This window comes from Tenrec ecaudatus, chromosome 10 (assembly GCF_050624435.1).
Source record: "Tenrec ecaudatus isolate mTenEca1 chromosome 10, mTenEca1.hap1, whole genome shotgun sequence".
NCBI lineage: Eukaryota > Metazoa > Chordata > Mammalia > Afrosoricida > Tenrecidae > Tenrec > Tenrec ecaudatus.
This window is the reverse complement of record NC_134539.1, coordinates 13,418,949-13,441,441: the sequence shown is the minus strand read 5'-3', so window position 1 is coordinate 13,441,441 and position 22,493 is coordinate 13,418,949. Positions and strand designations below refer to the sequence as shown.

General features: G+C 41.1%; 1 protein-coding gene across 1 annotated transcript in view; it reads right to left on the bottom strand.

The window, feature by feature from the left end:
* Positions 1 to 328: 328 nt before the first annotated feature.
* The window catches only part of LURAP1L (leucine rich adaptor protein 1 like), a 52,222-nt gene continuing 30,057 nt past the window's right edge, over positions 329 to 22,493 (bottom strand). Inside the window, exon 2 of the mRNA XM_075559914.1 lies at positions 329 to 1,094. Coding sequence (XP_075416029.1) covers positions 720 to 1,094 — 375 coding nt within the window. The 3' untranslated portion in view covers positions 329 to 719. The remainder of the gene's footprint in view (positions 1,095 to 22,493) is intronic.

Here is a 22,493-nt window from a genome sequence, read left to right as displayed (position 1 = left end):
ACAGCGCTGTTGATTACGCACAAGGAAACTGTGGCCTAGAAATAATGTCTAATTTTGTTCAAACAAATATGCACGCATACATAGCCCTCAATATCTCCTGAAGATGATCATTCCAAATATTTGAGAATGCAGTTACAGCCGTGCTCTTTGCACTCTTCTACTCGGACACCACTCACCTCACTGACCACTGGCTTGGTTTAGAGGAAGGAATAGGAACTCCTGAGCGCCGACTACCCGTCACACCAAAAAGCACAATCCATTCAAAGGATGGTGTTTTGTTTCTTCCCAAAAAATGAAGAAGAAAAGAAAACACGGGCTACAAATGAAGTGTTATCAGACTTTGGTTTATTGTAAAATTTATCAAAGTGTGTCACGTAATCCCTGACCCCTTGCTCTGAAAATAAAATCAAACACATAATTATTGCTTATCCTTTTCCCCCGACTTCACTTGTGCCATTGTAAGAGAAGGGAGAAAAATCATTGAAATAAATAAAAATACAGATGCAAGAGAGAAAAATAGATCTCTGTCTAGGCGAGAACAGACTGGGGGCGACAGAACCACAATTATGCCGTTTTAAAATAAGCTTCTTTTTAAAAGGTTGCTTTATATATATATGTATATATATAAAATATCACACCCAAAATAAAAGAATAGCAGCGGGAAAGGAGGATAAATACAAGTTAATTGCACACCAGTCCCATGCAAACGCACTGGGTCATTAGCCAAAGCAGTAGTACTCGGAATCCAATGTGGGATGCTTGTGCAGTGGCTGGGCGTCCTCGATGATGGAGCTGTCACTGAATTGGTCAAAGTCTGAAGGGGTCTGATGGCCCGGGACATCATCTGCCAACGTGTCCAGGTAGCTCCCCACGGAGATGCCATCCAGGCCATCACTGCCCTCGTGTAAGCTGGTGTAGCTGCCATGCAAGGAGGTGCTCTGGCTCTCCAACAAGCTGCACAGGCTGCCGCTGAGACTGCTGCCTCGGCTGGTCACGGTGGCCTTCTCCTCAAGCATCCACTTGATGGACTCGATGCTCTCATTGATAACAAGCAACTGGCGCATGAGCCTGACGTCTGTGGCTCGGAGGTTAACCTGCGGCGCCCAGGGAGGGAGGAGAAAACACACCTGTTATTCTCTACTCTGGAAAGACATGTCATTTGGATCCTGTCTCCTGCCCATGTCCCCAAGGCACTTGATAAAATACCAGTGCATCTGATGTTAGGATCATATCTAGGATGAAAAATCATTTGATTTTAAGGTGGTTTTTTTTAATCACGGATCAATCATATGCATAATTAAAGAGCTCACTTCCTGCCAGACTTCTCATGCTCGGAAAGGGATGCTGGTACTTCCACTGTATCCCTGTCCCTCACGGAGCTGCCTGTGAACGCACTGGATGTCAGGTTCTGTGCTAAGAATGGATTCTCTCTAAGGCCATCCTAATGGCTTATCCAGGTTTATCTGACGGTTCGTGTGTGCGTCCTGAAAGATGGTGCGAAAAAGAGAAGAAATGATAAAGGAGCCACCAACATTATTGTGGCTACTATTGATGGTGGGATGATGTGTGTACTTGACATGTTAGCCAAGCTCACCATTTGCTAACAATTCTATAAAATAGATTTTATTATGTTTATGTGTTTTACAGACAAGAAATGGAAGTCTACAGACAACGCGTTAAAAAGTTTGAAAAGCTTGTGCTCTGTATGACTGTGTTGACCTAGAGGCGATGAATGTTGTAGTCGGGGTCATTGAGTCTGTTGTGACCCACAGCGACCCCATGCCTGGCAGAATGAAACACGGCCCGTGCTGCGCCTGCCTCACAACGTTCCTACGCTGGAGCCGGGTGGGGGGTGGGGGTGGGGGTGGGGTGTGTGTCCATCCCGCTCCTTGAAGGCATTTCTCTTTTGGGGCGCTCTCTACCGCTGACAATGTTTCCAAGCTATGCAGAAGGTTTTCAGGGACTACTTCTTCCTCCAGGTGGGAGGTGGGGCAGCCAACGCCTTCCTTGTTGTGTTCTTCACCTGGAGGCTCCACTGCCACCTGTTCATTTTGGTGACCCTGCTGGCATTTGGAAAACCAGTGACACAGCATCACAGCCACACACAAGCCATCCCAGTAGAACCGACTGGCAGACAAGTGGTGGATGTGATGAGTCATGCTCGAATCATTCCTTTGCTCTTTTACCCTGCTCGAAACAAAAAAAACAACATGCTGCTAGCGCCGGCTGGACAATTTACAGGATAGAGTGAACAAACGCTTCTGTGGAGATGACCGTTTCCTTCAGATGGGTCAAGGCCACACAATCAAAATTGGGATTTGAGACTTACGGAAGGTCCAAGAATTCCTTTAAGTGACTCCTACGTGTTCTTTCTGATAGTTCTAAGTTACTTTGAGAAATCTGCTTCCACAAGCACCGAACAGAATCTTTTTGTAAGGCCTTCAGTTCAATGGGAACAGCTGCTCACATCAAAGGCTTGGTAGTTCAAGAGGGGGAGAGCTTTAAGAATTGTCATGATCACCCTTGTTTCTTTTGGAATTGAAGAGATGTGGCCCTTTTAAGATGCCAGCCCCTGGACTGGGAGGTACAACCCCATTTAGGGACTAGTGATCCTAGTCATACACAGTATAGGTTGAAAATTAATTCTTTCCTTTTAATTGGATATGCTAGTCCGGGTTGACTAGTGAAACAAATCCAAAGACAATCATATGTGTATAAGAAAGAACTTTATATAAAGAGTACTTGGATATTAAGAAAACCAATCAGCCCAGTCCAGATCAAGTCCATAAGTCCGGTATTAGCCCATGGGTCCAATACCAGCCTACAAATTCCTCTTCAGACTCATGAACACATTCAATGGCATTGAATGCAGGAAGATCACAGGCCAGTGGGTAAAAAGCATCTCAGCACTCACATGGGTCTCCACATGGCTCTTCCAGCTCCAGGGCTCTGGTTCTATCTGCATAGCTCCATCAAACTTGTCATCAGGAATGTCTCATAGCAACCACCTCCAGGGAGGAAGACCGGAGTTCCCAGAATCCACAGAAGGCCATGCCCACACAGAGGCATCATTGGCTGTGACCTGATTGACAGGCTAGACTCCACCCTTTGCACATTGATGGATTATATACTCCATACTGGAGTTTTAACTTAAGTGAAGTCATGCTAACTCTCTCTTTTAAAATCCAATGCTAACTCAGATTTCTGAGTCCCTTCCACTTGGGCAAAATCAGCTGTTTGAAACCACCAGAGAGTCAACAGGAGAAAGGCGAGGCTTTCTTCTTCCCCTAACTAGTTACCAACTCGGAAAACCCATAAGGGTAGTTCTACCCTGTCTTATAGTGTGGCCATGAGCCCGTATCAACCCTATGATAGTGAGTTTGGAGTTTTTAGAATCACCAGAAGCAATTAGTCTTAAATAACTCAAAGTAGAATCGAAAAAGAAGTCCATTGAGTTTCAAAGTATGCCTTCACTGTACTCAAATATTTCCTGGTTAGGAGTTAATTCATAACTGAAGGCAAACTTTGGGGTGAGTGAATATGAGATACAGTCATCAGGATGTAACTAACTGTATGCAATTATAGCTTTCTTACATTATTCAGTTTCCAACGCTGTAAAATTACAAGCATAAGAGCATAAAGAACAATTATAAACCCGTTGTTTTGCTAGGCTTTAAAAATGCCATGGAAGATTTTCTTTGCTTCTCTGAGAAACCCACTGGGCACAAATGGCATAGAAATAGATTGTTTCTCTACAAGGAAGTGTGCAGCAAGAACCAGTCTTAAGATGTCTCTCAATGTATACTGCCATCTCGATGACCTTGAAACAACCTTGTGCTGAGGAAGGAGGCTCTCGCCCGCATATTCTATGAACCATCAAGATAATCTAGTCACAGAATACAGCAAATATTTACAAATCACCAACCATTTATCTCAGCCCCAAGAAGGCTAGAAAAATCAATATGAGTCAGAGTCTTACAAAATTCTCCAGTTTGGCATCTGTGGCTGATAACACATGCTGTGCCCACTGTGGCCATGATGCAATTTTGATCTGACCATTTCCCAATGATTTCCCCAAATGAACCACAGCTGAGTTTTCTCACGAAGAGGCTCCCACAGCCCAGCACTGGGTGTGTTCCCCTCATCTCCAAATCCTCCCCATTCTCGAAGTCATTCTTCCTTCCACCCCTCCTGGCTGCCACTAGCCTCTTCTACTAGCCCACTTTACCCCTTGGGTCTTTTACGGTGGTATCTCAGTATCACTTAAGGTTTTTACGGTGTTTCTCTCTATTATGTCAAGGCTGGAGGCTTTCAGAATACTCTCATTCAATCTGTATCCTGAACAAGCAATCAGAGGGCTTGGAGGGCATGAAGAAGAATGAACATCAGAATTGGAAGAAGCCTTACTGACAAAAAGCAGATGACACCCTTTGCGTGGGGAAAGCCGAGAGGACCCGAACACTTGGTGAAGATCAAAGAGTGTATCCTGGACTCGCCGTAAACAGAAAGAAACAAAACTACTCCTTACGATTGAGCCAGCATTCTAGGAAATGAAGGAAAACTGGAGTTGTCAAGGATTGCATTTTCCTCACACTCATAGACAAGGCCCATTCAAGTAGATTCAGGAAATCAAATGACCTGTTACACGGGCAGACGTGCTGTAGAAGCCTTCTTGAAAGTGCTTTAAAAAAAAAGTCACTTTGATAAGGTGAGCCTGGTTGGCCCAAACCGTGGTATTTTCAATCACCTCCTCTGCGTGTGAAATTTGGGCAATGAAGAAGCCAGATGGAAGAATTGGTGGCTTGGAACAGTCGTGTTGGCAAGATCATGGACTAGACCATGGCAGGTCAGGAGAACAAACAAATCTGTGTTGGAAGAAGGACAACTAGAATGCTCCTTACAAAGGAGTCTGATGAGAGCTTGCTTCACAAACTGAACATGTTATGCAGGGAGACCAGTTCGAGAGCAGGGCATCGTGCTTGGAAATGTAGGGGGTAAGTGCAAAAATGGGAGACTCTCAACAAGATGGATGGAAATAGGGACTGCGACCTTGAGTTCAGAGAGAGCAAAGTTTGAGTGGGTACTGGTAAACATGTCTTCCGAGTCGAAGTCTGTGCTAAGCACTGATGATGATTTTACCAAAGGCCACAACTTTAGGACCTGTGAAAGTTCAGCTCTGAAGACACTAACAATAGTATGACTTTGGTTTAGAATTTATTTCTAATAAGTTCTCTTCTCAGGCATTTTTCTCTGACTTAGAGTGGCCGTGTCAAGTAATATGTATTCAACCTTTGAGCAAAAAGAGTAAAATGCAAGTAGACATGTGAAGAAAACAAAGCTTCCTTTGTCCACAACATCCTTCATTTAAATAACAAATCTTTATCCTACCAAAGGCAAGGTGTTCACAGGTCACTGAACTGCTTTTGAAAGGAAACTGATGGAAGCAAATGGGTGAGATCATGTTGGTGGGCTGATAACGCCTGTAGATTTAGCTGCGTCTAACCTTGTGTCCCTGCTGGTGACTAAGAGTCAACAATTTTCCACTGTGGGAGCTTGGGGCCAGCGGGTTCACACGGCTGCCAGTCCTCCAGAATCAATGTTCTAGATCAATGCTCCACAGGCGGTGGAGCAAGCAGTTCCGACCTTGGCCCAGCAGCTTCACGGTGCTTCCTCCTTGAGCTCAGGAGTGGTTACAATGCTGATAAGCCTTGGCCGTCTGAGCTCTCCCCCAAAGCCCTAGCTCACAATATGGCTTCAGTCTTAGCTGTTACTCATTTCAGGCTGTATGAAATCTGGCCACTGATTAATAAGACTGTCTATCTGCCTGAGGGGTTGAAACCTGTGGCAGATCAAGTGCAGCTTCCGTGGAGATCGAGGAAAGAGGTCTCCGGGCCTAATTTTATATTTCCTTGTATTTTGTTGACTCTATAAGACGTAGGACTAGCTGCAATCACCTTGCTTAGCATGTGTTTTGGGTGGCAGCAGAGTTTTCCTCTTCTGTGCATGAGACCTGGGTTTGGTGACTGACCTGGGCATCTTGTGCACAGCCACCAGCCTGTCCGGCTTCTGCAGAGCTTCAAGGCTGATGCACATGAGGAGCAGGGAAGCAGAAAGGCCACATGGAAGAAGCACACCAGCCTGTGTGATCATGAGGTGTTGACAGGAGTAGGTATCAGAAGTTCACAGGCAGGCAATCAAATGGATGTGAAGGAGCATGGACAAAATGAAGACCCCAAACCCACCTGCAAGACAACTGCACAGGCCCTCACAGAGGAGCCGCCTGAGGGGCAGGGGATTTAGGCTGTAGTAGAGCACTGATGAAACTCATAACTCTCCTCTGGTTCTTCAGTATTTCCTCCTCTTACTAGTAAGGCTTATGTTTCACCTCATTAATACTGATAGACCTGTGTATGCTCAGTGTATAAGTAAGATCGTTTGGTGCAAGAATGCCAGGGTAGATGACCCTATAGAAACAACAACGGGAGTGATGATTCCGTGAGGATATGGGAAGTCGGGGGGTAGCGAGGGGTGGGGGCAGCTCTGGAAGGGAAACTGAGGGCCATGCTGAGAGCCATAACTCCACTCAAGGAGACCAAATAACAGACTTGGAGGTGAATATATATGTATATATAATATTAATTATAATATATAACAATAACAAAGATTCCTGGGGGGAGGCGGAGGGGGAGAATATAAAGGCAAACGGATATCAAAGAGTTCAAGAAGAAAGAAAATGTTTTCAAACTGATTGTAGTAGCAATTGTACAAGTCTGCTTGAACTATGCGAATTATGGAATGTCAAGACAGCTGTAAGTGCTCCCAATAAAATGAGTTAAAATCAAGAGTAGACCCAAGAGATCCATATAGAAAAAGAATGTTTAGAAACTGCCTGTGGTAGCAAAGGTACAATTCTGCTGGATGTGATTGAATTATGGAATGATTTGATATATATATTAATGCCAGTTAAAAAGGAAAAAGAGAGTAGACTTTGAACATGACCAGCCTGAGGAAGTAAGGCCACTGAAGAGAGATGCTACGCCACCGAGCTTGGCATGACCCATGAGGCGGAAAAAAAGGTGGGGGGGCTGGTGGTCACTTCCAAGTAGACCACTAAAAATCCTATAGATCACAACTCGCAGCTGATCCAGGCCCTCCAACTGAGCCGGGGGTACCAGGCTGAGTAGTATTTTGTCTTTCTTGCAAGAAGTTGACATGAAACGAGGCTGACTTCCTGGCAGTTTACAATTATTTGTTTGTTTACTCCTCTGTGTCTTCTTGATACTCATTAAGGGCCACAAAATGCAGGGGTCTTGGGTTAGCATATTCACCACTGTTGGGCCCAGACCTGGAGGAGTGCGAGACTTATCAGAAGTACTCTGTTAGTGTTTGTTTATCAGCCGAAGTATCCATTTGAATTTGAAGGCTGTCAGGAACCCCTTTACCTGGGGCTTGGCTGTAGAACAGTGCTGTGTGACTTGAGAGGAAGGGGACAGAACACCAGCAGGGGGGTCTTTAGCACTGAAGCATCCCCAGGATACAATCCCTTTTCTTACCCCTCACAGATTTCAAACACTGACTAGTGGATACCAAGTTACTCCTGGCTTTACTTTGTAGATTGTGAGATAAGCAAACCAAACTCACTGCCCCTGAGTGGATAGAGACCCTACAGGACAGAGTAGAGCCCTTTGAATTTCTGAGACTTGATATCTTTACCGGAGAGAGACTGGTGGGTATGAGTCACCGATCTTGCAGTGAGCAGCTCCATGTGTACCCACTCCCCCACTGGGGCTCCAGGTTATGAGACAGTAACCTTAAAAGGAAGTGGACATGTAGGGGTTAGTCACACTGCAAACATTACTCTGTTTGTTCAGAGGTGATAACCAGTTATTAGCCCAACACAGGTGTTCTGTAAACACTTGGTGAAACAACAGGCATGAAGTTTGGACTGACCGATCCAAGGGGATGTGACTCCTCTTTGCTTTTCTTTAAACCTATTCTGGACCTTATAGTCATTTCAGTCTGATTCATCTTCTTACCTATCTATCCTGAGTCTCATACATCTGAGTTGTGATGTAAAGGTATTGGTAGAATGCTATTCACTTGTGCCATTGTTGACAAGTGCACTGAGTCTACTATGAAATTTTAGATGAGAATTCTTGGAAGAGAAAGTATTTTTAGTTGTAAACTTTTCTGGGTATATATTTTCTTACAGAATTTAATATTTCAGTGTGGGACAAGTTTAATAGCAATGAGTTGAACACAATGAGGCCCAAGAAGGAGAGAAGATGCTCAAATATCATGTAATGGGTAAACGGCTGTATAACTCTAAGAACCTTTTGTGATACTGGTTGCTATCATTATTTAGCTCTGTCACCTTGGACAAACTGGCCCAGTGGCCCACAACCTTGGTTTCTCTTACAAACTAAAACCAACTATCCTTTGATTTATAAACTACCAATCTGAACAGATCTAAATGAACCACTTCCTCATTGCTCATTCCGTCCTTAAAATTTGCACAATCTTGCTGCAAATTCCAAATTTCCAGCAAGTTAAAATATGAGTTAAAAAAAATAATTCCAAATTGTGATAAGAGTTGTATGAGTGCCTAATAAAAATGTTTTAAAATAAATAAATAAATTGAGAAAATATTGAAATTGTCAGGGATTAAATGTTATGTGGTTCTACAATCAATACCTATAGAAGCAGTATTCCTGATATCAGAGGATGTATTTTGGCAAATATGCTGGAAAAATATTCTTAACTTTTGAAAAACAAAGATGTAATGTTGAAGGCTAAGGTGTGCTAGACATAAATTCACTGCCATTGAGAAGATCCTGACTCATAGCAACTCAGAGAACTATCCTTGGATTTTATGAGACTGTAAGTCTTTGTAAAAGTAGAAATCTCATCTTTTCCCCCATAAGTACCTGGTGATTTGAAATGTTGAATAACACACCACACCACCAAGGCACTTTATCCAAATATAGCTTTTCTTTAATTAAATACTTTTATTAGTGGCTATTTAAAAAATCATTGCCATCAAGTCGATTCTGACTCACAGTAACACCATAGAACAGCGTAGAACTGTCCCTGTGGGTGTCTGAGGCTGGGAAAGCCCCATCTTTCTCCCATGGAGTGGCTGGTGGTAGATTGAAGCTTAACCTTGTGGTTAGCAGCCCAACTTGTACCCCATCATGCCACCAGAGGTCCAATTTTGAATGAATGGGGAAGAAAAGCTACTTTACAAGTGCATTAACCCATGTAGGGAGAAAGGAAAAGCAAAAAAAAAAGATCAGCGTGCCTTTCAGGGTAACTGCTGTAGCTCAAGTTTCCAACCTGGAGATACCAATTGCTGTGTGTTTATTTGTTTCCAGATCTGGAGTTGTTGAAAGAGAAGTTAATTTTGCCAAGACCTCTTTTTTAAGCCACATTGATTTTGAAGCATTCATGAAACATTTTAAAGCCTATGTACAGAACATGTCCCAAGTCAAAGAGATTCTTCATGAACCCTTGATAAATTATTAAATATTATTATTTTCATATTTTATACCATCCTCTGTCTCCCTTCACCCTGTTCCTGTTGTTCTCACCCAGGGGAGTGGGGATGCTTTCTAAGTTGATCATTGTGATTGGTTCCCTTTCTCCCCCATCCTTCCCTCTACCCTCATGGTATTGCTTCTCCCATTACTGTTCTGGGGTGGGAGTGGGGTGTATTTGTCCTGGATTCCCTGTGTTTCCAGTTCCTAGCTGTACTAGTGTACATGCTCTGGTCTAGCCAGATTTGTAAGGTAGAACTGGGTTCATGGTTGTAGGGGGTTGGGTGGAGCCGGGTGGGTGGAATCGTTAAAGAATTAGAGGAATGTTGTATGTTTTGTCGATGCTATACTCCACCCTGACAGTGATTCTTTAGGACAGAGTGGAACTACCTTGTGGGTTTCTGAGACTGCAAATCTTTATGGAAGGAGAGAGCCTGCTGAGTCAGAACCAAGTTGGCGCCAGTCAGTTTGGATTTTATAGGCCCCAAGGTGTCCCCAGATGGTACAAACAGGGAATTGCTGAGATACTAGCTGAAAAGACTGGTGGCTTGGATCCACACAGAGGTGCCCAGCAAGAAAGGACTGGCCATCAATGGCCAACATAGACATGGAGTGCGGCTCTGCTCTGATCCTCACAGGGTCACCATGAGTTGGAAACTGACCCTGTGACAACCTTTTTTTTTGTTTTTTGCTTTTTATCTACTCTGTCAAAGCGCTCCTATAATCATTGCCTGGCATACTGTTTTGCCATCAGTTTAATCCAGCTTATTTTCCCATTCCTCATACAGTACTTCCTCCCGTCCAAATCTACTACCACGCCAAATTCCCCGCATCCTCGATTTGATGCTCACATAAGATTTTTTTTCCTGCCTACTCATCCTTAAAACTTTAGGCTGCTTTATTAATAGTTCTATTTATACAGCCCTCCTCTCACTGTTTCCCCAAAGGATCCATAAGGATATTACTGTCTCTTTGCAGTCTGGGAAGACAGAGTATAACATTTCCACCCACTGCTTGGGGTTGAGAAAGCCTGAGGGGGAACTGCCTGCTGCCCCTGATGGAGCAGTGCTGATCCATCCTGGTTCCCTCCAGGCTTCCCTCATCCCCTCCCCCCAAGCCCCGCTGCTTTCTCCGTCAGTCCCACATTGATGACAACATTGGTTTCTAACTGGGCCACAGAGGTTCCTGCTTTATTTACAACACGCAGCTTTGTCTGCTTCCATTGTGTTGTTTATATGTGGAAGCAAAACAAACAATAACAAAAAGAGGTCACCCTGTTTCCAAAACCTGGGAAGAGAGTAATTTCCCCAAGGACTAATTCACTGCCTATGTAGAAACCTTGTCATCAGCACAGCTGACTGATTGGTGGTGGTGTTGATCGATGAAGAAGCTACATCTGGTTTATTTGAAAGGGGCACATGGGACACTTCTGCATCTTAAACAGCACTGCTTGCCACCAGGCCTACATGTGAGATCTGTACAGTTTCTACTGGGGAGGGAGGATCTGATTCTTACAGAGGGATGTGCAGCTTTTCCAGGGGGATTTGCACCATACTCCAGGTCAAAGTGAGACTCTCTTGCCTGTGGTGCAGATTCCTTTTCCACATTCTAATACAGGTGGAGAGGTGGCCCAGCACTTCCAATATTTACATGCAAAGCAGGAGCTTAGTTAATGCAGGGGATGGTGAGTCACCTGAGCCAGGATTTATTTAGAATGGGTTTAACAAAAGTATGAATTCCCCTCATGAAGGCCAATGGGGTTGTGCTTACTAGAGGCCTATAGAGAACGCACATGCCACACATGTTCACGGAGGAGCATTGTTCAAATTTAACCACTTGGCAATGGTTGTGTGACTGCATTTCTAACATGCTCCCAGATGCTGCCATTTGATTCCTTTCTCTGGGTATTCATGTTCTGCTGCAGTTCCCTTCCTTTGAGTGGGGGCTGGGCCTGGGGGCTTATTTCTCAGAAGTGCCAAAGCAAGCCAACTGCCATCGCATTCCTTCTGACTCCTCCTGAACCTCTAGGAGAATGGAACTGCTCTCTAGGGACCCAAGCTTATAAATCTTTACAGGAACTGAGAGCCTCCTTCTTTGTCCCATGGAGGAGCTGGTGGGCTCAAATGGCTGGCCATTGGGTTGGCAGCCAAAAGCATAGCACACTATGCCCCTAGGTTCCTCTTCTCCTGAATGGAACACTTGACAGACCGAATGGATTATTCTTTCTACAAAAAGGTTACCAAAAGACTATCTCTTTCATCTTGGCCTTTCCTTTCCATGCTCTGGGGCTCTGAAGGAAGCCATGCTGGCTGTGTTGGTGGTTCCCAAGGGAGAGCGCTACAGGGCAAGGAACAGATAGCTATCCCTGGACACCAGTAGCAAGAACCCAGGGCTGCCTGCAGTCAGTCACGAGAATGAGTTTGAAAGTGGACACTCCACAAATTGAACCTTGAGATTATTATGGTTTCAACTAACACCTTGCTTAGAACATAGAAGAGGCCTTGAGCCCAATGCTAGTGCATGCTGAGACTCCTGACTCCCAGAAGCTATGCGATAATATTTGCTTGTGGTTTTAAGTTACCAAGTCTGGAGGCATTTGCTATGCATCATAAATAACTAATACACCAAGGCTGCTGGTCTGTAGACCATCCTTTGGCATGTAAGGCTCTAGAAGCCTGTGTATTTGTAGGTCATTTGGGGTGATGGATGTGGAATCACTATATTTGTGGCATGCTACAATCTTTGGTGCCTTGTTTTACAGTATGAAAAATAAAACAGGATGCATTATTAATTATCCATTGATATAAAGAAAAGTATTCACAGGAAGTCATGACTTCCCAGGGGAGCACCTCTCATCTGACACAGGGTTTATCACCCTGAAGGAGAAATGAGAGGTGAAATGTTCAGTATGCAGCAGCATTGTGATGCTTTAAGTAGAGGTCACCTGTAAATAGCACTTACTATAACCTGAGAGTCATAAAAGTAGGACCGAAACAGGCAAAACAATAAACTCAATGTGGGCAATAGTTTTCAGAAATAATTTGATGAGTTTCAAACTAAGAGATAACCTATACTGTAATTACTGGATTGTCAACATAGACAAACAAATGAAATTATACTGTATTTGTGTTTGTCAAAATCCCTCATTTAAAAGTTGGAGGATTCACGTTGATTTTTGTAATGCTAAAAAATCAAGGTGCACCTCCGAGTCTGCTTTCTTTACAAGGACTTTTAAAGAATAGTCATTTAAATATGACTGAACTACTGGCTTGGATGTTATGTGAATGATATGTCAATGAAATTGTTTAAGAAAATGAATAGTCGGTTTATAACTCAGGTATCACAATTTCATTGCAATCCTTTATTTTCACCTGCCTTCTCTAACGTAGCACTGTTCCTGAAGCGCTTGTGCTTGTGAATCACATGAAGGTTCACAGAGCAGATCATGAGTTTTGCATTCAACAGTTCACACACATTTTGTTTCCTCTCATTCAATGCAATTGAATGGATCTTGAACAGCTAACCACGGAAATGATCTTTTCAGTCGTTTCATTTTGAAGACTGATTGTCCAGAAGAGCAGCTTTATGGAGAGTCTCTAAGTACTTGACATTCTGTTGGGCGATTGCAGAAGAGAGATGGCCCTGACTGACATACTATCTTAGGAACTTTATAAACTAGGGGATAATGGTAGTATAATTCTCCAGTTGCCATTGAAGAGTCTTAGGGGTCAATGAGAATCTCACACTATTGTTCTCTCTAGATCAGCGGTTCTCAACTTAATTTCACTTAATTATCTTAATGCTATACCTGAGTGACTTGCTCTTTCCTATTAATTTGGCTCAGATTTATGAAGTTCCAAGTTAACTTTGTAGCTGTGTGACTGGAAGAAATGCAGTGATTTATGTCTAGTTTTTTTTTAAGATAATCTCAGAGCTATGGTTTTACTATCCTGTTAGGCATTAAAATCTTAGCAACCTGATTTCATACGCTTTCCCTTAAAATTAAATATACATTCTTTCAACTCTCCTTTTGAACTAGGTTTATCATCTTGTTGACTCCCACATCAGATGAGGTAAATCCATTTTGGGCATGCCCTTGCTCTATATTTGTATAAGAGTCATGGTTTTAACTTCTTGAATGTTATATGTTGACAGCTCTGGGGTGCCCTTAGAGATGGGCTTGCCTACTGAAGTTGATTAAACAGAGTTGTCCAAGATGTGGCTTTCACAGTTAATCACAAGCAGCAATACAACTTTTTTTCCTTCTCTGACTCTGATTTCTTCTGATAAGATGGGTTTTGTTTCTTGGTCAAGTCTGTCCAGGCTTTGTTTTACTTTTGGTTTTATACGTCTCGCAGCCACACATTGGACAAGTAGGTTTGCCATGGTTGTATAATCAAGAGAATACCCCCTTAGTGTAACAGTCAATTCCAGGGATGAGTGGATGCTGAACAGCTAGCCCAGTTAAGCCAAATAATCTACAAAGTATTCTCCCTTTGGCAAAACAATTTTTGGCAATCTGGTTTCATGATGTGATCCCTTAGTGATCTCTATTGGGATCATGGGAATCTATTCTCTCTTGGGTAAGATATGGCAGATAATATAGTTAATAAATCTATATTGTATCTACAGTATTGTTGGGTGCTGTCCAGTCATTTCTGACAACAGAACACAACCCCGCCTTGTCCTGCATGATCTTCACAATTGCTCTTACGCTTGAGCCCATTGCTGCAGCCACTGGGTCAATCCATCAAGTCGAACACCTTCCTCTTTTTTTATTTATGTCTGCTGGAATCAATGGGAAAAACATGCCATTTCCACTGAATCGGCGATCAACCCTTTGAGATCTGATCCAGGTAGTTATTTGTTCTGAGTGTTCTAATGCCCTGTGCCTCTGGTTGTGACATTGAAGCTGCACATCCTATACATTAGTGCATATTAAACTAGCAAATGCTTTTACTGTTCATTAATAAGACTATGAAATATCTTCCTACATCTAAAAGATTTCAATAAAAAGGTGAAGAACTATTTTTGATGTAGGAGTCTTGCCTAATTAGCTTATAGAGTCTAGTAAATATTTGTATACATTTAATTTTCCCAGAATTCTGAGAAAACAATGTAACTGAGTTCTAATAAATGAAATGCTCTAATCTTTTAAGGTGGGGGGGGGGAGAGCATTTCTTCATAGAAAATGCTAGTATGGGTGCATCTTTATGTAAGAAGCAAGGTGACTCCACACGTATTGAATTTGTTTGGAAATTTTTAGTTTTTGAACCAAATGTCTATTTCTTGATTTTATCAGTATGAAGAATGAGTATACATTTAGTTCTGTTTTGTTTCTTCTTTATTGGAATGAGAAATTCATATAGAAGAATTCAGTTAACAAATGATCAGAAAAGATTATTCTTCTGTGTAATCTGCCCAGATAGCAGATATATATATATATATGATAATTTCCTGTGTTTTGTGCTGACTTTGACATGTCCTTGATGATTAAAAAATGAAAAAGTTCTTTACTTTTTTTGATAGGCTTAGGGTGCCTCAACCTTGTGTTGTACTCTCTCTAAACTGTGGACATGCTTTATTGTTTCCAGAGATAGATGATAATAGCTGAAATAATAAGCAGATCTATTCTGTTTTTCATTTAATATATTTTTTCCTGTGAAATTCTCTATTTTTTTTTGCCACCCCCATCCCCCACTCCCATCCCTTCCCTCTCCTTCATCCCACCTCAGATCTATTCTAATAACTGTAAGGCTAGCAATTTGAAACCACCAACAACTCAAGAGAAAGATGAAACTTTGTACTTGAGTAAAGAGTTACCATCTCCGAAACCCACAAGGGCAGTGCAGTCTTATTCTACACAGGATCCCAGTGAGTTGGCATCAACTTGATGGTAATGAGCTTTATTCTGATTACTTTAAACTCTGCCTTCCCAGATCCTCAACACGAGGGGAAAAATTAATCTGGCTTGAATACCTAAAATTTTGCAGTTTATGCACGGGTCCCTAGCCAATGACCTTGAAGAAAACTGCTAACAAGAGCTATAAACAATATATAAATGAATGAGCTATAAAGAATATAGAAATGAATGGCATGATTGTATCTTAGTGATACTATTTACAAAAATAGGTGGGCTGGAGTTAGGTGGAAGTCATACTCCCCAGGGTACAAACTTATAGATATTTCAATAAATAAATGGAAGTCACTTGCTGATGATCCTAATTCGGTCCACCTTTCCTAAAGGACTGCTGGGCTCCTCTTCAGATTCTTTTACTCACCTTTTCCATCCTACATTTTTCCTTATTAATCAGTTAAATAAATCTCCAACGTGTGCTTGTCATAAATGCAAGCCCTGATTAACTGAAATTAGAGCTCTCAGTGATAACCAAAAGGCTGGTCGTTCCAGCCTACTAGCTTCTCCAAGAGAGAAGGACAATGGGGTGGTCTGCTTCTCCTGGAAACCCTATTGGGCAGCTAGCTCTATGCTGTCTTCGGGGGTCATTAAGCATCAGAACGGACTTGGTGGTGGTGGATTTGGTTATGTGGTTTTGTGGTACATTGTTATGAGCCATATTTCCTTTTTTTTCAATAAACAAAATAATAATACTTGGAAGGGATCAGCTACCAGAACCACAGACAAATCTTCTTAGAAGTGGCACAAGTGCAGATGGGTGAATAAAATAAAAACAATATTGAAGACGCCAAATGAATTTACAAAATAACCTGTGACTAAAGTTCTTCTTAACTTTTTCTCATTAGGCCTTATATACTTTTTTTGGCTTGTATTTAATCACACCTTACCTCCTACTTATTAAAGGGAAAAAGTCTCCCTTATTACATAAGAAGTTATTCATATACCAAATTTAATATTTCAAATATCACTAAACTAGCTTCATCTTTACAATGTAAACCAAGGCGAATTCCAGAGGCAGGGAATTAGCGTGTTATCTTCAATGGATCTGCATTTTAGCTTAAAAACTGGATATTCAGCACATGCCAAGGACTGTGATGCTTCAGTGCTCATCATCTTAGCGAGCATTGTCTAATACTTTATTTACCACCGTTTCTTGATATCTCTGTCAACACAGATTAGTAAGGGAATGTGTGTGCTTTAATCTTTACCCTTTAGCAAAAAGACTATCAAAGGTTCCTTTTGAAGACCTACCTTTTTGAGTAATTATTGTATTTCATTTTAAAATGAATTACATCACTGAAATAGCATTGGCTAAAATACTTTTATTTTATAAAGCATGGGACATCTGTTCTCCTTTGAATGGGGCATTCTATGTCATTTTTGGTAATATTCAGAGAACATTAAAGCAGAAATGTTGAGTGATTTATTCTTTATTTATACCTAGGATGCCCTGGGACTCAACTACCCACTGATGGCATAGTTTAGTGAGACTGACAACAAGCCTAAGACTTTCGTCCTAATCTTGGTTCCATCAGTAACCAAGAGTTCTCATGCCTCAGTTTTCCTGTCACATGAGAATGCTGGGTACCATCTTTAAAGTTCCTTCAATCTCTAAGATGGCTTACTCTCTAATTCAGCACACTAACAGAGCATCTTCACGGTATATTTGGCAAAGTGAAGTGAAGGGTCTTTCATGTCTTCTGTGGAATCATATCAGAGCTTGGTTTTGACAGAAGGCTGCATGGGAAGAAAGGATTTATACAGGAACAAAGCAAGTTTTCGGGAGATAGAGAATATTTCAAGCTAGGGAAGAAACACACATGCAAGTGACAACTGAATAAAGAAGTGCTATGCACGACAAAGATGTGCTATGCACAACTTCTTCCAGTGCAGTGGTCTTATCCCATCTATTAATCCTGGTTCCTAGCAGAGTGCATGGTAGATCAACAGAGATCTGCTGATTGAAAAACAGGTACATGTAGTATGTGGTGATGCAGCAGAAAGTCAGGAAAAATTAATTTTTGCGGGGAAAAGAAGGCATACCAGCTGAGTAAGTAAGAATAAACAAGTTTTCATAGGCATAAATAAGTGAATGTAATGTTTTAATTAGCATTCTCTATTTTATTTCTCTAGTTTCTAATATCCATTGGAATGCCTACACAGAGCTAACAGACAAAATTCATGCTTGAAGGGTTTATTAAAGAAAGTTAACAAGTTGTAAAGCCAGTGAGAAATGCTAAAGGTTGCGTTATCAGGACATATTACAAAGTTCTGTCAGGTCTGCATAAGTCTCTTCTATAAGACTCAACCAGAAGGCATTCAGCTTAAGCTCTGTGGTCAGCAAACCCAGCTCCCAGAATGAAGTGCTCAGACACACCTCAGTACAGTAAGCCTCAGCCCAAAGGCACTCAGCTCCACTTTCATTGGTCAGCAAGTCCAACTTCCCCAAGTAAGTGCCCCAAAGCACCCATTTCAAAACCTGGCCTCCTACACAAAAGCGTTCTACTAGTTACGTGGGTTGGCATCACTCTGTTCCATGCCCTGGTTCCTGGATTTACTGCTGTCCCGCTGATGGCTTAGCTGTCATCTGGATCCAGGGGTTCACTGCACAGGGTCTCAGCTCCAGAGAACTAGTTTCACAGTGGCTCTAGCTTGTAATGAAATTCTTCCCCATCCTTCACAAATGGGAAGGAATTTTTTACCCAGCGGTATTGCATTACCCAGAATCTTGTCTGCAATGACTCATAGGTGAATCCTATCAGTACCTTCCTTCCTCACCTTTTTAGCAGACCTGTGCAGGAAAAGGTGCTTTGGTGGGAGTTACAGGCTTTGGCTAGAAGAGACATTGGGGAACATTATCATAAAGTGTCTGGAGTGTTGAGCTAGCATAACCCTGAGAGGTGCTGTGATCTTCTGTTCAATAGGAAAGTTCATTGCATTATCCTAAACAGAAACTGGATTGAATATTAATAAACTACTGGACTGTTACCATTGTGCAGCTTCAAAGAAACTTAGAGAAGTTTTATTAGCATCTTAAACCTGTTCCTTAGTGTGGGTTAAAATGTCCTAGAAATTACTACAAAATTAATAATAATAATAATTATTATTATTATTATTTGGCTGTGTAGGGGAGACTACAGCTTAAGACTGACCTCAGGTTCCACTTTCTCCTATAAATCTCCTTCTGAGATAAATGTGAATTCTTCCAGGATAAATTTTGCTAAAGTGTAAGTAACCTATTAGTTTATTCTCCTGAATCTTAAGTGATAGATCCACTCAGATTAAGAGAAAATAATTCACTTATGTATATGAAGCAAGGCTTTTTCATGTCTCAGTATAAGCCAAAGATGGGACAACGTGTTTCAAGTGTCGCAGAAGGATCTGAAGAGCTTGCCTCCAAATTCTTATTCTGATCTCCCATTTCCTCCCCATACACGTACGTCTTAAGGTTCTTAAGATTCTCATGGTAAATATATATATTTCTTCCTCTTGGGTTTTGACGTGTTTGTCCTATCTGGGAATATGCTTCTGTTTCTCTGATGTTTGTGTTTATGCCATTTTTTTAATGGACACAAAGGATAGTTTGTCATATGACATTTGTGTTAGTCTGGGTACATTAGAGAAACAAATCCACAGAAACTCATTTATAAGAGAGAGTTTTATATATAAAGGTTAAGTGCACATCAAGAAAACATCACAACCCTGTGCTCACCAAGCCCACAAGTCCAACATTAGCCCATATGTCTGACACTAATCCACAAAGTCCTCCTCCATCTCACAAAACAGAGGCGGTGATGCTGACTGCAGGAGGAAAGCAGTCAGTGAATGTGTAAGCATCTCAGCTGCTCCAGCACCCAGAGCTACATTCAGGTAGGTCCATGTGGCTTCACCTCAGGGATGTCTTGCAGGAAGTGAGCCTTGCCAGCTGTAGCAGGGAATTGGCTAAGGCAGCTGTACCCTGGTCCGACCATCAGAAAGCAAAATAACCAAGAACTAGAAAGGCAAGGCTCACTGAGCCATGTATCCCTCTGCCCTTCAATTAACCCCACATGTGTTTATCGGCCAGGTTGGCACAATAAACTTTAACTATCTCAACATTCAAATGAACACAACAAAGAAACTTGTTGTTTCTTATTTTATCTCTTAAGTACATTTTATGGTTTAAATGGATCCATTTAAAAACATTCCTATAACAATATTCCTCTATACAAATGATATCCTTACAATAGTTTAATGGAGTAAAAATTATAAAAGAAAATGTCTAAAAAATAGAGAATTTGAAAATTCCATGCTTTCCTCTAGAAAAACCTAAAAGAAATATGGAAAACTGTAGCATGCTGTAACAGGCTAATTTCTAAGATCTACATCTAGTTACACCCAATTCACAGAATCGCCATGAGCAAGTTTCTTAACTACTCTAATTATTCTTTAAAATACTTAAGTACCTTTAAAATAATATCTTGCTGATACTCCAGAGAGATAAAGCTGAACTCCATTACTGATAGCCTGTGAAAATTGTAGATGTTCTACGATAAACATGCTATATGGTATTGCAATATGATCATTGTAATTAGGAGACTAGTTTCTCAAGCTTAGGCAACTACCTGGGAAAACACTTTCACAAGGATGAGAATTCTCTAGAATTCTGATCTTTACCATGACGCAAAAGCCCTGAATATTGTTAGTTTCATTTGAACCTTCCGCTGTACAATTAACTTTATGCAGAGTCAGAATTAAAAGAAGCAGTTACTAGAGTTCTCAGTCGTTAAGTGAGCTTGTTAAGAAAGGCATATCATCCCCACGTGATTTCTCTTCCATTGTGGACATCATAAAGATATCAGATGTTCAGATGACCTACACAGATACTGTTCATAGCAGTTACAAAAAGAGTTTACCCAAATACTGAAGTTCAAAAAAGGGAACCTTTGATGTTTCCTTATTATTTCCCTTTTCGATTCACAATGGGCATTTCTCTGCTACCCCCTTAAAGAATCCAAGAAGAAAATTGTGTAGGAAAATGTCATCCTAGCCATCTTGGTATCCTGAAAAGAACATAAGGTTTGGATCTCAAAAACCAGAGTTCAATGCTACAATTATCCTACTAGGCATTCCTTTGGACATATAACATTTTCTCTATGACAGTGTTCTTTAAAAAAATCATTTTACTGGGACTCATACAACTCATCACAATCCATCCATCCATATGTCAAGCACATTTGTACATTTGTTGTCATCATTCTCAAAACATTTTTTTCTACTTGAGGTCTTGATATCAGCTCCTCATTTATTCCCCCTCCCTCTCCACCCACTACTCATGAAACCCTGATAATTTATAAATTATTATTATTTTGTCATGTCTTACACTGTCTGATGTCACCCACTTTTCTGTTGTCTGTACCCCAGGAAAGGGGTTATATGTAGATCCTAGTGATCAGTCCCCCCTTTCTACCCCACCTTCCCTTCATCCTCAGGTATTGCCATTCTCACCACTGGTCCTGAGGGACTCATCTGTCCTGGATTCCCTGTGTTGTGAGATCTTATCTGTACCAGTGTACATGCTCTGGTCAAGCCAGATTTGTAAAATACAATTGGGGTGATGATAGTGAGGGAGAGGAAGAATTAATGAACTAGAGGAAAGTTGTATGTTTCATCATTGATACACTCACCCTAACTGGCTAATCTCATCCCCACAACCCTTCTGTAAGATGTCTAGTTGCCTACAGGTGGGCTTTGGGTCCCCAATCTGCAATCCCCCTCATTCACAGTGATATGATATGATTTTTTGTTATATACCACTGAACCACCGCTGCTATGTATCCTCTGTAATCGGGAATAGTTTTCAGCTTGATCACTTGGTTGAGAGACCTGCCTGGATAATGCACGCATATAGCATGTGGTGCCTGGCTCAATGGTGCTCAAAAACAGTTAGTCACCTCCTTAACTTCTAAACTGACATGAATGATTTTTTAAAAAGTTTTTGATGCCTCCCACATTGGATGATGCTGAAATCCAATGCAACTAAAGTCAATAAAACTGACTGAATATAGTTTCAATAAAAATATAGTTGTTCTCTTGTCCTGAAGGGTGTTTTTCTATGTTAGTTTTAGTGTAAGCTTTAGTCATTTAATCTTTTCATTTTAACGGACAATGCTGTTTAATCCAAATATAGTGTCCTTGGCATTATAACTTTTTCAGGAATAATATGTATATATTGAAAAGATGGGTTGATAAATGAATTCGTCACTGATAACATGAAAATAGGAAATGCAAATATATCCTAAGACAAGTTTAAGAATCATAGATTACTAGTGTTAAAAGAAAGCACAGATATATACTTATGTATTTTCATACATATATAAAGTATAAAAATATATATATAGCTACAGTGCTAAGTATATCTATATCCATATCTAGAAGCATTTAAACACTAAGGAAATATATATAAATACACTTCTTAGTGATATAAATAGCCTAATCAATCTTCTTATTCTCATTCACCAGTAATTTCTATAATACTATAAATAAACAAACAAACAGATAAATAAATATTGGTCTGATTAATGTGGCATTAGTCTTTCATAGCACATCCACACTTTCAGTATAGGCCTAGATAAAATGAATGCTTTCCAAGGGAGGAAAATCCTTTTGTATGACCTATATCTGAAAACTGCTGCTGCCTGAATCTAATGATTTGCAAATAGCTGTTCTCCTACATGAAAAATCAGCATAATCCACTGTGAATGCATCACATCTAGCTTTGAGGACCACAAACGAAGGCAATCAAAGCAGATGCTTGGCATATGGTAACAGATGGGTCACTGCAGTTCAAAGAGAGCTAGTGGGAATAGTATAGTTCACTTCTTTCAAAGCTTATTACTAAGGTGAAACAGAAGGAGAAGGAAACCAAGTCATACAGGCTGACTAGGGTCTCATGATCTATCGTTTTTACGTGTCTTATATAACCATACAGGATGTCTGGTTTGCTGGTTTGTCTCATGTCACAGTGTAGTCCCTGGCCAGGTAGATAAATTCAAAATGGA